The sequence below is a fragment of the Aquarana catesbeiana genome, linkage group LG05 (genome assembly GCF_042186555.1).
Source record: "Aquarana catesbeiana isolate 2022-GZ linkage group LG05, ASM4218655v1, whole genome shotgun sequence".
NCBI lineage: Eukaryota > Metazoa > Chordata > Amphibia > Anura > Ranidae > Aquarana > Aquarana catesbeiana.
Window position 1 is genome coordinate 196,220,306 of NC_133328.1, and position 14,515 is coordinate 196,234,820.

General features: G+C 42.9%; 1 protein-coding gene across 5 annotated transcripts in view; it reads left to right on the plus strand.

The window, feature by feature from the left end:
- BBS9 (Bardet-Biedl syndrome 9) overlaps window positions 1-14,515 on the plus strand; it is a 580,121-nt gene that overhangs the window by 242,404 nt on the left and 323,202 nt on the right. For all 5 annotated transcript variants that reach the window (XM_073630475.1, XM_073630476.1, XM_073630474.1 and 2 more), the window contains exon 12: window positions 11,908-11,984. In XM_073630475.1, coding sequence (XP_073486576.1) covers window positions 11,908-11,984 — 77 coding nt within the window. The remainder of the gene's footprint in view (window positions 1-11,907; window positions 11,985-14,515) is intronic.

The following is a 14,515-nucleotide window of genomic DNA, read 5'->3' on the forward strand; positions in this document are numbered from 1 at the left end:
TTGGTGTTTTTGGTGCTATCCCTGTGATCAATAAAAGGCAATCGGGAGTTCTGGATGTGCAGCTATTCCTTTGTTCTTTCCAAGTTTCCCACGGAGGCGGGCCGGGGCTGGCACTCCTATAGACTACCTTAGTCTCTCATCACACACCTTGAGCAGCAATCCTTTTTCTTGTGGTAACTTGCCCCCCCCCCCCCAAAAAAAAAGCATAATAATATTATTCTTGATATCACTAGAAAATAAAAGCCTTTTAAAATACGTTTGCCATAACTCAGTATCACCAGCAAAGCAGCTTCATTATTATCACATTAAATAAAGAAGAGAATGTGTCCGATGGATCGTACAAACGGTCGGATTTTCCGCCAACAGCCTGTCATCACACATTTCCCATCGGAAAATACGATCGTGTGTATGCGGCTTAAGAGTTACATAAATTTTGGTTTTCTCAATTTTTCTGGGAATTCAGTCAGGCCAAAGTGGTGATATCGTCAGAAATGTTATTTTTTAATAGTGGAGCTTTAGAGTGTTGTCCCCTGTCGCCCCTTCTGTTCATATTAGCTTTAAAACCTTTGGAGGCCCATATATGGACGAATGCAATCATAATAGGGACTGAGCTGACAGGTGTGTCACATAAAATAGCCATGTTTGCAGACGACATTCTTATGTATTTTATGTCTCCCCATACCACCCTGCCTAATATCCTCTCTTATGAACTGGGTTGCATCCTTTATAAGTTTGAGCGTGACTTAATCCAAATCATAAGCCCTGAATGTTTCCTTGAGGACAACTGTCTGATTCCTTCCACGTTAGCTTCCCATTTCAGTAGTCCAATGCCATTCCGTACCTAGGTATACATCTTACCCTCCCTTTTGTTCCCTGTACGCAGCTAATTATCCCCCTCTTATTCAATCTTTGAAGCGCATCTTGGATACCTGGGACAGGTGTCATGTTTCCAGGCTTGGCCGCGTCCATGCAATTAAGATGTCCCTCCTATATGCATTTAGGGTCCTTCCTATTCCCATCCCGCCACATATTCTCCACTCACTACAGCAATTCGTCCTTCAGTTTATTTGGGGTCCCACTAGACCCAGATTAAATGAGCTTTGAGTAATTTTATTATCTACGAATTCCCGACTTTTTGGAGTCCCTTCTTCGGAATCATGACTGGTCTATAGCCACCACTGCTTTTGAGTCCAAATATCGCTCAAACCCTAATTTCTCTGCTATTCTCCCAACATCAAGAGCATCACAATTACACAAACACCATTGTATTGTGCTAAATGGGAAAGTGATCTTGATGCAGCTCAAACTCCTGAAGACTGGAATGCTATGTGAGCAGCTGGTCACATAATGTGGTTGCCTTGGAAAATTTGTTCAAGGTCATGTCACGTTGGCATTTTTATTCCAGCACAGATAGCCAAATGTCTACCTACTTATTCACAAACTGCTTGAGAATTTGCTCAGACCTGGACAATATAAAACATATCTGTTGGACCTGTCTCATAGAAGGTTATGGATACGGATATATACTATGGCCAACACGATTCTCCATGTTTATCTTCACAAGAACCCTTGGCAAGCCATCTTGGATAAACCAATAGGAAATGTGTCCTGGCGTGAGCTCACACTCACCACCCATATCTTTATAGTGAAAAAACGGACAATCACAAATCTGTGGAAATATTCAACACTTTGCTATGAAGTAGTCAAGAAACGGTTTCAGGGTACATTCATTAATGAAACGCCACACCCGATAATAAAGACACAATAAATTATTGCACACTTGGCAGCCTTGGCATGACCACTTCCCAGTCTCACAGTGGACCACCCGTTTTTTGGACTATAACTGTGCACATACGGTCTAATATCTGGTGTACGCTCCCTCTCCACCCCCCCCCCCCTCTTTCTGCCTAATTTGCTCTCCTTTCTCTATTTTTCTTTACTCCTTTTCATGTACATTTGCCCTTCCTTTTCAGCATACTCTACTTTTGAATGCCTTTTTTTGCTCCCATGGATGGTAATGAGGTATTTTTCCCCTTTTTTTCCGCCCATTTTGCTGATCTTGGCATTCTACCCAATTTGAATAGACACCACCCTATTTTCAATTACACAAAGGTGTTACTGCTATTCCTTCGATCGCACCATAGTTTTCCATTCTATAGCTGTTCAACCATCATAGGGATATGATATATCCCACCACAGACTATATTGCCACTATATTGCTATATTGCCACTGCCTGTTCTTACGTTTTATTTGTGCTATGTTTTGGAGTCTATTTCATTGCTGGAATGCTTGTATTTTACTTGAATACTGAAGGTTGGACATCTGGGCAGGCGTCACTACTTGTTTTCTGCATATGTGCCGCTTTTTTTGGTATGCCTTTCTTTTTAGGTTATAGGCTGGTAACTTAATTTAATTGGACGCTGACCAAGCTTTTGAGAATGTGCCCCCCGAGTCTCCTTATAACACTACCCCACTCAGTGAGTCCTATGTTTTTGCTAGTGTATTAATGTGATGGACCTCTTCCATGTCATAGAGAAATCATTCTTCACAACAAGAGAAGCTGTTAATCTGGATCGGTGCAACCTCGTTAAGTCTGTGGGAGCTGTACCGAGATCACCCAATGTATCTTTGCTTCTTGCACGTAACCCTGGTTGAATGCTCACCACGGGACTTGGTACAGCACATGCAGTTAACCGCAGGGTGCTATAAAAGTTCCCTGTGTTACCCAGGTCCTGAAGACCCCTTTGGGGGAATGCCCACTGTGACAGACGGAGGGAAATTGCATATTACATATTTCCTTATTGAATTCTAAAACTCAAAATCTTGGTTAAGGAGGCCATATAAGGACATAAGCATGGCTTTACTTTATACCAAAGGAATGTTATTGTTAACTGACCCGGATGTGACTAAGCCCACTTTCTTCTTTACGATTGGCCACTTCCTTACATTCTATATGTGGTTCTATATTACCACAGCCAAAATTTGTAAGACCTCAGTCTCATAACAGAGCTGCCATTAGGCATGCATCCGTCTGATTATCTGGCCACGCCATCATGGGGGGACTCCATGGTGAAACAGCATCTTTAATTAAGTATTATTGTTATATTTTCTAATATTATATGTATCTGTCAATATTTTTAATAAGTGTTATACTTATACGTATTTGTGTGATCTCTCTTTGCAAATATTGAATACAACCCAAAAAACGTAAAGTATCATGTGACTGTGATAACAGACAGGCGAAGCCTGGGCTCTATATACTGTCCTATCCTGGACCTAAAATCCCTAAACAAGTATTTTCAAATTCCAACGTTTCATGTGGAATCAAGGTTTTTTATTTACTATCTGAAACAAGGGGAATACTTATCATTCATAGACATCCAAGATACCTGCATATTCCCAACTACAGTGGGGACGGAAAGTATTCAGACCCCCTTAAATTTTTCACTCTTTGTTATATTGCAGCCATTTGCTAAAATCATTTAAGTTCATTTTTTTCCTCATTAATGTACACACAGCACCCCATATTGACAGAAAAACACAGAATTGTTGACATTTTTGCAGATTTATTAAAAAAGAAAAACTGAAATATCACATGGTCCTAAGTATTCAGACCCATTGCTGTGACACTCATATATTTAACTCAGGTGCTGTCCATTTCTTCTGATCTTCCTTGAGATGGTTCTACAACTTCATTTATGCCCAGATGTGTTTGATTATACTGATTGGACTTGATTAGGAAAGCCACACACCTGTCTATATAAGACCTTACAGCTCACAGTGCATGTCGGAGCAAATGAGAATCATGAGGTCAAAGGAACTGCCTGAAGAACTCAGACACAGAATTGTGGCAAGGCACAGATCTGGCCAAGGTTACCAAAAAATGTCTGCTGCACTTAAGGTTCCTAAGAGCACAGTGGCCTCCATAATCCTTAAATGGAAGACGTTTGGGACGACCAGAACCCTTCCTAGAGCTGGCCGTCCAGCCAAACTGAGCTATCGGGGGAGAAGAGCCTTGGTGAGAGAGGTAAAGAAGAACCCAAAGATCACTGTGGCTGAGCTCCAGAGATGCAGTCGGGAGATGGGAGAAAGTTGTAGAAAGTCAACCATCACTGCAGCCCTCCACCAGTCAGGGCTTTATGGCAGATTGGCCCGACGGAAGCCTCTCCTCAGTGCAAGACACATGAAAGCCCGCATGAAGTTTGCTAAAAAAAACCTGAAGGACTCCAAGATGGTGAGAAATAAGATTCTTTGGTCTGATGAGACCAAGATAGAACTTTTTGGCCTTAATTGTAAGCGATATGTGTGGAGAAAACCAGGAACTGCTCATCACCTGTCCAATACAGTCCCAACAGTGAAGCATGGTGGTGGCAGCATCATGCTGTGGGGGTGTTTTTCAGCTGCAGGGACAGGACGTCTGGTTGCAATCGATGGAAAGATGAATGCGGCCAAGTACAGGGATATCCTGGACGAAAACCTTCTCCAGAGTGCTCAGGACCTCGGACTGGGCCGAAGATTTACCTTCCAACAAGACAATGACCCTAAGCACACAGCTAAAATAACAAAGGAGTGGCTTCACAACAACTCTGTGACTGTTCTTGAATGGCCCAGCCAGAGCCCTGACTTAAACCCATTTGAGCATCTCTGGAGAGACCTAAAAATGGCTGTCCACCAACGTTTACCATCCAACCTGACAGAACTGGAGAGGATCTGCAAGGAGGAATGGCAGAGGATCCCCAAATCCAGGTGTGAAAAACTTGTTGCATCTTTCCCAAAAAGACTCATGGCTGTATTAGATCAAAAGGGTGCTTATACTAAATACTGAGCAAAGGGTTTAAATACTTAGGACCATGTGATATTTCAGTTTTTCTGTTTTAATAAATCTGCAAAAATGTCAACAATTCTGTGTTTTTCTGTCAATATGGGATGCTGTGTGTACATTAATGAGGAAAAAAATGAACTTGAATGATTTTAGCAAATGGCTGCAAAATAACAAAGTGAAAAATTTAAGGGGGTCTGAATACTTTCCATCCCCACTGTATCTACCACTCTTGCACCTATCTGCAGACCTCCACAATACTATTTGGATGCTTCAGACTTTTGGTTGGGTAATCAACTTCCAAAAATCTGCTCACCAACTTGCCCTCTGCCTGGAATACTTGTGCCTCGTTCTAGAAAATGCTCAAGCAAATTAATTTTTCCAAAATAAAAAATGAAGACTTGAGAAAGGGGGGGCACACCCCTGAAACGCGTCATAACCATACAACCTGCTACTGCATTTCAGGAAGTGCTCTGTGAGCTGTTGTGGCCACTGACAGCTCCTCTACCAGCCTTATGTTCTACACTGCCCAGACACTGCGAGAGTAAGTGGCCCCTTCTCTCTCCTGTATACAGGGGCAGGTAATCTGAGGGAGCCAAGCAGCACCAGTTTTATCAGCTTCAGCTTTCACTGAGTCCTTCAGAGAACAAGCATGAGAGTGGATTACTTTTCTTTTACACTTTGCACTTGCAAATTAAAAGTTTTATTTCCCTATTCCATGCCTGCCCCATTTGTTTTTATTTCCTTAAAAGAAAATAGTCTTTCTCAGTCTTTCTCAGATGTCACACTTGGGCCTTAAAGAGTAACTCCACTTTTATGGGAAAAATAGCAACAAAAAAAAAAATATAGCAGATACGATTGCTACAAAAGCCATATTATGATTGAATATAATTAAAAATGACCTTTCCTTTTCAATCTGCAGTGTTGTCATTTTCTGTAAAATTAAATACAATATGGCAACCTGTATGTGTTCTGTATACCAACTAATGTGTGGAACATTCCAAGAAATGTAAATTTCTGCTTGAGTGATTGGCTCACTGTTTTTTTCCAGACATCTGCAGTGAGATATGATTTAGATTTTAGGCATCCTCTGCAACCCAAAAAAAAATCATTTTTGATGAGATACTCCGAAAGCATTAATCACTTTTTAAGGCAGGTGTGCTCAACCTGTGGCTTCCTGCAGTTGCAGAACTACAAGTCTCAGGAGGCATTGCAAGGCTGACAGTTATAAGTATGGCTCTCAAAGGCAGAGGCATGATGGGACTTGTAGTTCTGCAACAGCTGGAGGGCCACATTCAGATATTGCAATTTTCATCATTAGAACATTGCAACTTTATCAGCTGACTTATAACATACAGCTGTTCCTTCAGAACAGCAGAAGGTAGGAATCTTCAACAAAGTTTGTTAATATCCCTGCAATGTACAGCTGATTACCAGCTTCCGGGTCACCACTATAAAATGGTCTCCCCAGAAACCTTTAGTAATGGCTTGGATCTCTGCTTTGTAGTTGGAACTCAGAAATGAATGATAAAAAAGAAATTCTCCCACAGTGCAGTACGTTAAAATTCCAAATTTAATGGTATAAAAACAGTTGCACTTACAAGATAGAATTTGCAAAACAGCATGTCTCTGTACTAGGACCACAGCGTCCCTGCGAGCTTCACTCCACTTCCTACTTTGCTTGTTCGTCAACCTCCTGGGAGGTGTAGCTTGATGACGTCACCATCATAGGACCCACCCATGGCCTACGACGGTGACGTCATCACACTACACCTCCTAGGAGCTTGGCGAACAAGCAAAGCAGGAAGTGGAGTGACGCTCGCAGTGACAAAGCAGTCCTGGTACAGAGACATGCTGTTTTGACGATTCTATCTTGTAAGTGCAACCGTTTTTATACCATTAATTTGGAATTTTAAAGTACTGCACTATGGGAGAATTTATTTTTATCTTTCATTTCTGAGTTCCATCTACAAAGCGGAGATCCCAGGCCATTACTAAAGGTTTCTGGGGAGACCCATTTCCCTGTGTTTGGTGAGACCATTTTATAGTGCTCACGGGAAGCTGGTAAGCAGGATTATTTACTCTCACCCGGGTGTGGAGCAGAATTTATCTTGTGTGAAGGATCATCACCTTTTCCCTCACCTGTGGTTTTTCCATCTATATGAAGCACAGATTTTGATTTCTACTTTTTTCTAGGGACTATACATTTTGGGACTCCTCATTCATTTTCCTTTTTCAGTCTTTTTTCGCCTATATAAATTTTAATTGTATTAGCGCTGCACTATACTTTGTATTTTATATCTATTGAGTTTGTATCTGACTTGAATTGTGCTAACAGCTGTAATTGATATTCTACATTTCTAGAGCAGTGTTGGCCTTTGGGCTAGAATTTTTTGCAATGTACAGTTGTGCTCATAAGTTTACATACCCTAGCAGAATTTAAGATTTCTTGGCCATTTTTCAGAGAATATGAATGATAACACAAAAACTTTTCTTTCACTTATGGTTAGTGTTTGGCTGAAGCCATTTTTTATCAATCGTGTTTACTCTTTTTAAATCCTAATCACAACAGAAACAACCCAAATGGCCTGATCAAAAGTTTACCTACCCCAGTTCTTAATACCGTGTATTGCCCCCTTTAACATCAATGACAGCTTGAAGTCCTTTGTAGTATTTGTGGATGAGGCTCTTTATCTTCTCAGATGGTAAAGCTGCCCATTCCTCTTTGCAAAAAGCCTCCAGTTCCTGTAAATTCTTGGGCTGTCTTGCATGAACTGTTTGAGCATTCCCCAGAGGGGCTCAATGGTATTTTGGTCAGGAAACTGAGATGGCCACTCCAGAACCTTCATTTTATTCTGCTGAAGCCAATGACAGATCAATGTGGCTCTGTGTTTTGGATCATTGTCATGTTGGAATGTCCAAGTGCGTCCCATGCACAACTTCCTGGCTGATGAATGCAAATGTTCCTCCAGTATTTTTTGATAACACACTGCATTCATCTTGCCATCAATTTTGACCAAATTTACTGTGCCTTTGTAGCTCACACATCAGCAGAACATCAGCGATCCACCTCTGTGTTTCACAGTAGGAATGGTGTACCTTTTATCATAGGCCTTGTTGACTCCTCTCCAAGTGTAGTGTTTATGGTTGTGGCCAAAAAACTAAATTTTGGTCCTATTACTTCAAATGACTTTGTGCCAGAAGGCTTGAGGCTTGTCTCTGTGCTGCTTGGCGTATTATAAGCGGGATAATTTGTGACACTTGCGTAGTAATGGCTTTCTTCTGGCGACTTGACCATGCAGCCCATCTTTCTTCATGTGCCTCCTTATTGTGCATCTTGAAACAGTCACACCACATGTTTTCAGAGAGTCCTGTATTTCACCTGAAGTTATTTGTGGGTATTTCTTTGCATCCTGAACAATTTTCCATGGCAGTTGCGGCTGAAATTTTAGTTGGTCTGCCTGACCATGGTTTGGTTTCAACAGAACCCCTTATTTTCCACTTCTTGATTAGAGTTTGAACACTGCTGATTGGCATTCTCAATGCCTTGGATATCTTTTTATATCCCTTTCCTGTTTTATACAGTTCAACTACCTTTTCTCGCAGATCCTTTGACAATTCTTTTGTTTTCCCCATGACTCGGAATCCAGAATGTCAGTGCAGCACTGGATGAAAGATGCAAGGGTCTGTCAGGAGTCCAGAAACTCATTGACCTTTTACACACACACACTGATTACAAGCAAACAGATTACAGGTGAGGATGGTTACATTTAATAGCCATTCAAACCCCTTTGTATCAACTTGTGTGCATGTTATCAGGCCAAAATTACCAGGGTATGTAAACTTTTGATCAGGGTCATTTGGGTAGTTTCTGTTATTATTATTTAAAAAGAGTAAACACGGTTAATTGATAATAAATGGCCTCAGCCAAACACTAACCTTGAGTGAAAGAGACGTTTTTGTGTTATCATGCATATTCTCTAAAAAATGGCCAAGAAATCAAATTCTGCCAGGGTATGTAAACTTATGAGTACAACTGTACATTAATAACCCAGAGGGGATTTTTTTCTCAACAAAAGTAGAATTACTCTTTAAGGTCAAAGAGACATCCCTCTATGAGATTTTCCATGAGAGTTCTGGGCCTCATGGTGGCCTCTGAGGCTGTTCCATTTGCCCAGTTTCATTCAAGATCTCTCAAATACAACACTTTGTTGGCATAGAACAAATATGTTCCTTCTCTGGACCTCCCTAAGCTTTTATCCAGCCAAGCAAGGATCAGCCCGGTCAATTACCAACCCAGTCTTAACAAAGGGGAAAGTCTTTTCTTCCATATCAATGGATGATGATAATAAATACCTGTTTCTCAGGCTCGGAAACAATGTTCCAATCTCTCACAGTTCAGGGAACATGGTCACCCAAGGAAGCCAAGCTGCTCATCAACATCTTTTAGTTCAGAGTGCTAAAAATTGTGGTTTTGCACTTCTGGGCCCCCCTTCTTTAGGGTGCAGTAAGACAACAGTATGGCTGTGGCCTACAGCAATCTCCTGGGGGTTACTAGGAGTCAGGCAGCCTTGAAGGAAGCAAGCCTAATCAACTCAAGGACAGGGAAACGCTGTCCAGCGACCCCTGCTGTTCACATATATATCAGGAGTGAACGGTTGGAAGGGGGACAATCATCATCGCCTGGACCAAGGAAAATGGGCCCTTCACCCCAACATCTACAATATTATATGTCAGAGATAGGGGAATACAGATTTGGATATCCTGGCCTCCAGGTTCAACAAGAAGTTACCTCTTTTTGTGGCCAAGGCCAGGAATGCTCTAGAACTGTCATTGGATGCTCTGAAAATTCCCTGTCTTTTCCCCGTGGGAATTCTGCATTGACTGCTTCGTAGAATAGAGTAAGAGAAAAAAACAGCAATTCTTCTTGCACCAAACTGGCCCAGAAGGACCATGTGCACAGATATTCTCAGTCTTTTAGAAAATGACCCCTGGCCTCTTCCAAACAGAGAGGTCTCAAATTCTGTCATTCACACATAGCGAAAAGTGGGGAAAAAACTATTTCAGAAAATTTTCTATCATACCTGGAGATCCTTCTTTGCCTGGTGTGAACACAGGCATTTGTATCCCTGAGAAATTACTCTGTGCTTAGAATTCTGGTGTTCTTACAATTGAGACTTGACTGACTATTAGTTAAATAGAGGAAGTACTATTAAGAACCAGGTTTTGGTCAAATGCATTATTTTCGTAGATCGAGAATAGTAGAGGTCCAAGGATATAACCTTGAGGGACCCCAACAGTAAGAGGAGTTGAGAGGAGGAAATGGAGTTGTAAGTAACACTGAAGGTGCGGTGAGATAGGTAAGATTCGAACCAACGTAGAGTGCAGCCATGGAGACCACGCAAATTGAGTCTTTTGAGGAGGAGGGGGTGGTCAACTGTATCAAAGGCAGCGAAAAGGTCAAAGAGTAAGAGTACAGAATGACTGTCGGTTTTTGCCATTGGTAAGTCGTTTGCGAGTTTTAGGAGGGCAGTTTCTGTGGAGTGCTTTGGGTGAAATCCAGACTGTAGGGGGTCAAGAAGGTTATTCTTAATGAGGTGGTCGTTCAGTCGGTTGTAGACTAAATGTTTAAGGAGTTTGGAGGCAAAAGGGAGTAAAGAGATTGGTCTTAGGTTGTTAAGATTGGTAGGGTCCAGTGAAGCCTTTTTTTGGTATGGGAGTGAGTAGCGCATTTAGATGGTTGGGGAAGATGCCAGTAGAGAGGGAGAGGTTGAAGATTTGAGTTAAAGAATGTAGGATAGAGCCAGAGGGTGACCGTAGTATTTGAGAAGAAACAGGGTCCAGGGGGCAGGAGGTTAGGTGGGCGTTAGAAAAAAGTTTAGTGACTTCCTCTATAGTAACTGGGTTAAAAGAGGGAAGTATTGATTGTGCAGGAGGACAAGGAGTGTAAAGTGAGGGAGATATCTGTAGAGTGGAGATCTCAAGAGCGCGGCTACGTTTTTTGAGGCTACAGGTATTGTCTGTCTGCCAGGGGTGTAGCGGTCAGGGCCTGATTCTATGGGTAGTCAGGGGGGACCAAGGTATCCAGGGTGGATGACAGTGAACTGTTGTAGACAGAAGTGGCCAGGTTGGGGCAGCACAAGGATGATATTTTGTCGTAGAGACAATCTGTAGCAGAAAAAAGAAGAGAAGGGTTAAGATGGCGAAGGTTTCTACGGGTAATAGTTTGGTAGTTGGAAGGAAAGGAGGAAGAAGATGAGGAGAGAGTGAAACTAATAAGGTGATGATCAGAGAGAGGAAAAGGAATGTTGGAGAGGTTGTGTGGAGTGCACAGGTAGGAGGTCAAGGCAGTTGCCAGCAGAGTGATTAGAAGCGTGTGTCCATTGTTTTAGGTCAAAAGAGGAGGTTAGGCTCAGCAGTTTAGAAGTAGTGGGAGTGTCAAGATTAACAAGGATGTTGAAGTCACCAAGAATGATTGTTGGAATTTCAGAAGAGAGAAAGTAGGGTAGCCAGGCAGAGAAGTCCTCAAGGAAGCTTGATACCGGTTTAGGAGGCCGATAGATCACAGCAATTCTCAATGACACTGGAGAAAGTGGCATAATGTATAGACGAATCTTAGTGGCAATCACCTAAAAAAAGAACCATTCTATAGCTTGATATTCCTAGTATAGAACAACCCATCCATAACTTGGTGATCATTCATAAAATGTGCAAGGTTTATCAAAATTTTAGCATAAACAATGTATCATTTCACACTTAAGATCTGTTAGCCTTGTATATTTATTTTTAGCAAAATAGGTTGTATTTTTCAGGCTAGAAAATCAAATATTATACATGAACTCAAATACTCAAATTATCATTTAAATGTACATACTGGATTTAGAATCAGCTGCTTGATTTAAAAACATGTAGTTGTTTTCCCCCTGTATATAAATATCTCTTATAATTCCCATTGATTATTTGTTTTACTTACGCCTTACCTATTCAAAGTATCTTTTCCCTATTCTTAGTGTTTTCTTATAGTGTATTATTATAATTTATAATATTTATATATTCTGTCATAATCTGTTAATTCATTTTCTGTTAGATATTTTACCAAAGGCTGAAAAAGAAGATGACTTGATTTTATCAGCTACTGTCTCTTCTACGCTTGATGCTATGTCTGTAAGTATTAAATCTAAATGTGTTGACCTTTTAATTATTGTGCTTATGTTCACATGTGATAATTGTCTTTGTGATTTTGTGAGTTCCTTCCACAAACCTTTACCGTATTTAGGAAATAAAAGCTTAAAGGGAATGAATAGTGGTTTTGTACAAATAAGTACCATATTTATCGGCGTATAACACGCACTTTTTTCCCCTTAAAATCAGGGGAAAGTCGCAGGTGCGTGTTATACGCCGATATCCTGCGATCCCGAGCTGTCAAAATTTCAAAATCGCCGACCGCGATTTGAAAATGGCGCCGCCGGCGCCGAAATACACAGAGCCGGTCCTCGGCTCTTTCCGGCGGCTCTCGTTTACTTTCGGCTCCACTCGTAGTCCCGAGCGGAGCTATCCGAACCTACTCGGAAGCAGGGACCGTTGATCGAAGGCTGCACTGGGGCAAGGCTGCACTGGGGCAAGGCTGCACTGGGGCAAGGCTGCACTGGGGAAGGCTGCACTGGGGAAGGCTGCACTGGGGAAGGCTGCACTGGGGAAGGCTGCACTGACATGGCTGCACTGACATGGCTGCACTGACATGGCTGCACTGACAAGGCTGCACTGGGGAAGGCTGCACTGACAAGGCTGCACTGGGGAAGGCTGCACTGACAAGGCTGCACTGGGGAAGGCTGCACTGACATGGCTGCACTGACATGGCTGCACTGGGGCAAGGCTGCACTGAGAAGGCTGCAATGATGGGCATTTAAATGTAAGTTTTTTTCCCTTCAACTTCCCTCCTAAAAGTTTTTTTTTTCCTTAAAATTCCCTCCTAAATTGGGGTGCGTGTTATACGCCGGTGCGTGTTATACGCCGATAAATACGGTATTTTGAGGTTTTAAGAAATATTTCATAATAATATTTTGTATTCCCTTATGAGCCATCAATTAGAACTTAAGGGTGCTTAAGGGTCCTTTTCTGTCAGACACTACGTACCTGACCGACGAGTCCGCTTGGGCAGAAGGTGGTCTCCCTTACGTATCCGACTTGCGGCCCCTGGTAGAGAGGACAGGTGGCACGGAAGTACAGAGTGGTATGAGAGCCTGGTAATGTGGATCCTGATGCTGGAAGGTAGAGGATCTTCAGACAGCAAGTTGGTAAGCAGGAATACAGGCAACAGGTGCTGAGCATGAGCAGAGCGGGCAGGTCCAGGTGCAGGCCGGGTTCAGCAACAGGCGGGCAGCAAAGTACAGAGGGGCAGGCAGAAGCGAAGACAAAACAGGCCAAGGTCAGATGCAGGCAGAGGTCGGGGAAATCCGGGAGTCAAGCCGAGTCGTAAGGAGGTCAGGAACACAGATACGGATACAGGAGCAAGGTCACAGGAAGCTATTGATCAGGCAGCACCGAGCAGAATGTGCAGCAGACTTAAGTGGGCTGATTGGCACTGTGCACGTGTGCGCGCCCGGACATCGGCGCGCACCCCAGCGCCCACAGGCGTATGCAGACAAGTGCCCACAGATGGACACGCCTGAGCACCAGCGCACACACCAGAGCCAGCCGGAGCATGCACACCAGCGCCCACAACAGCGCGCACAGGAACACACGTGCCAACGCGTACCAGCGCCCACCGGGACGGCCAGCACATCGTCCAACCAGGTAACCTCTCTGACAGGCCCCCCTCCTCAAGGGCAGACTCCGGATGCCCAGTTGAGCCAATTTGGAGGCATGCGAGTTCTTGAATGTTTGTAAAAGTTCTCTGGCGTGCAGGTTGCTCTCCCACAAGTTGTCTTCGGGACCATACCCTCTCCATTTAATGAGGTATTGGGTTTGATTGCGTCTCCTCCTGCAATCCAGAATTGCTTCCACTTCAAATTCCTCCTCGTTGTTGACTACAATAGGCTTGGGTGGGCCGATACTGCGGCCAGCAAAAAAGTTTGGAGTAACAGGTTTCAGGAGAGGCACGTGAAAGACCGGGTGAACCTTCAAGGAATTAGGCAGGTTAAGTTCATAGATGATGTCATTAATTTTCCTTTTCACCAAGAAAGGACCCACAAACTTAGGGCCCAGTTTTTTAGAAGGACAAGCCAATTTCAGATTGGTAGTAGACAACCATACTTAGTTGCCAGGTTCCAAAACAAGTTCCCCACGCCTTTTCCTATCGAACATCTTCTTATAGTACTCCTGAACCTTGGCCATGGTTTCCTGTAGTAATTTATTGTTAGAGGAGAAAAAATCCAAGGGTTCAGAGACTGCAGGAACAGTGCATTCGGGTATTGATCTAGGCAGAAAAGACGGGTGAAAGCCATAGTTGGCGAAGAATGGTGTCTGATGGATAAATGCAGAGAATTGTTATACGAGAACTCAGCAACAGGGAGCAAGGAGACCCAGTCATCCTGAGAGAAAGCGGAGAAACAGCAGAGATATTGCTCCAGAGTCTGATTGTTTCTCTCAGTTTGCCCATTCGATCGGATACAATACTCGTTGGAACTCCGTGCAATCTTATTATTTCTTTAATGAAAATTTTTGCTGTTTCCATGGCTGAGGGAATGCCCTTCATG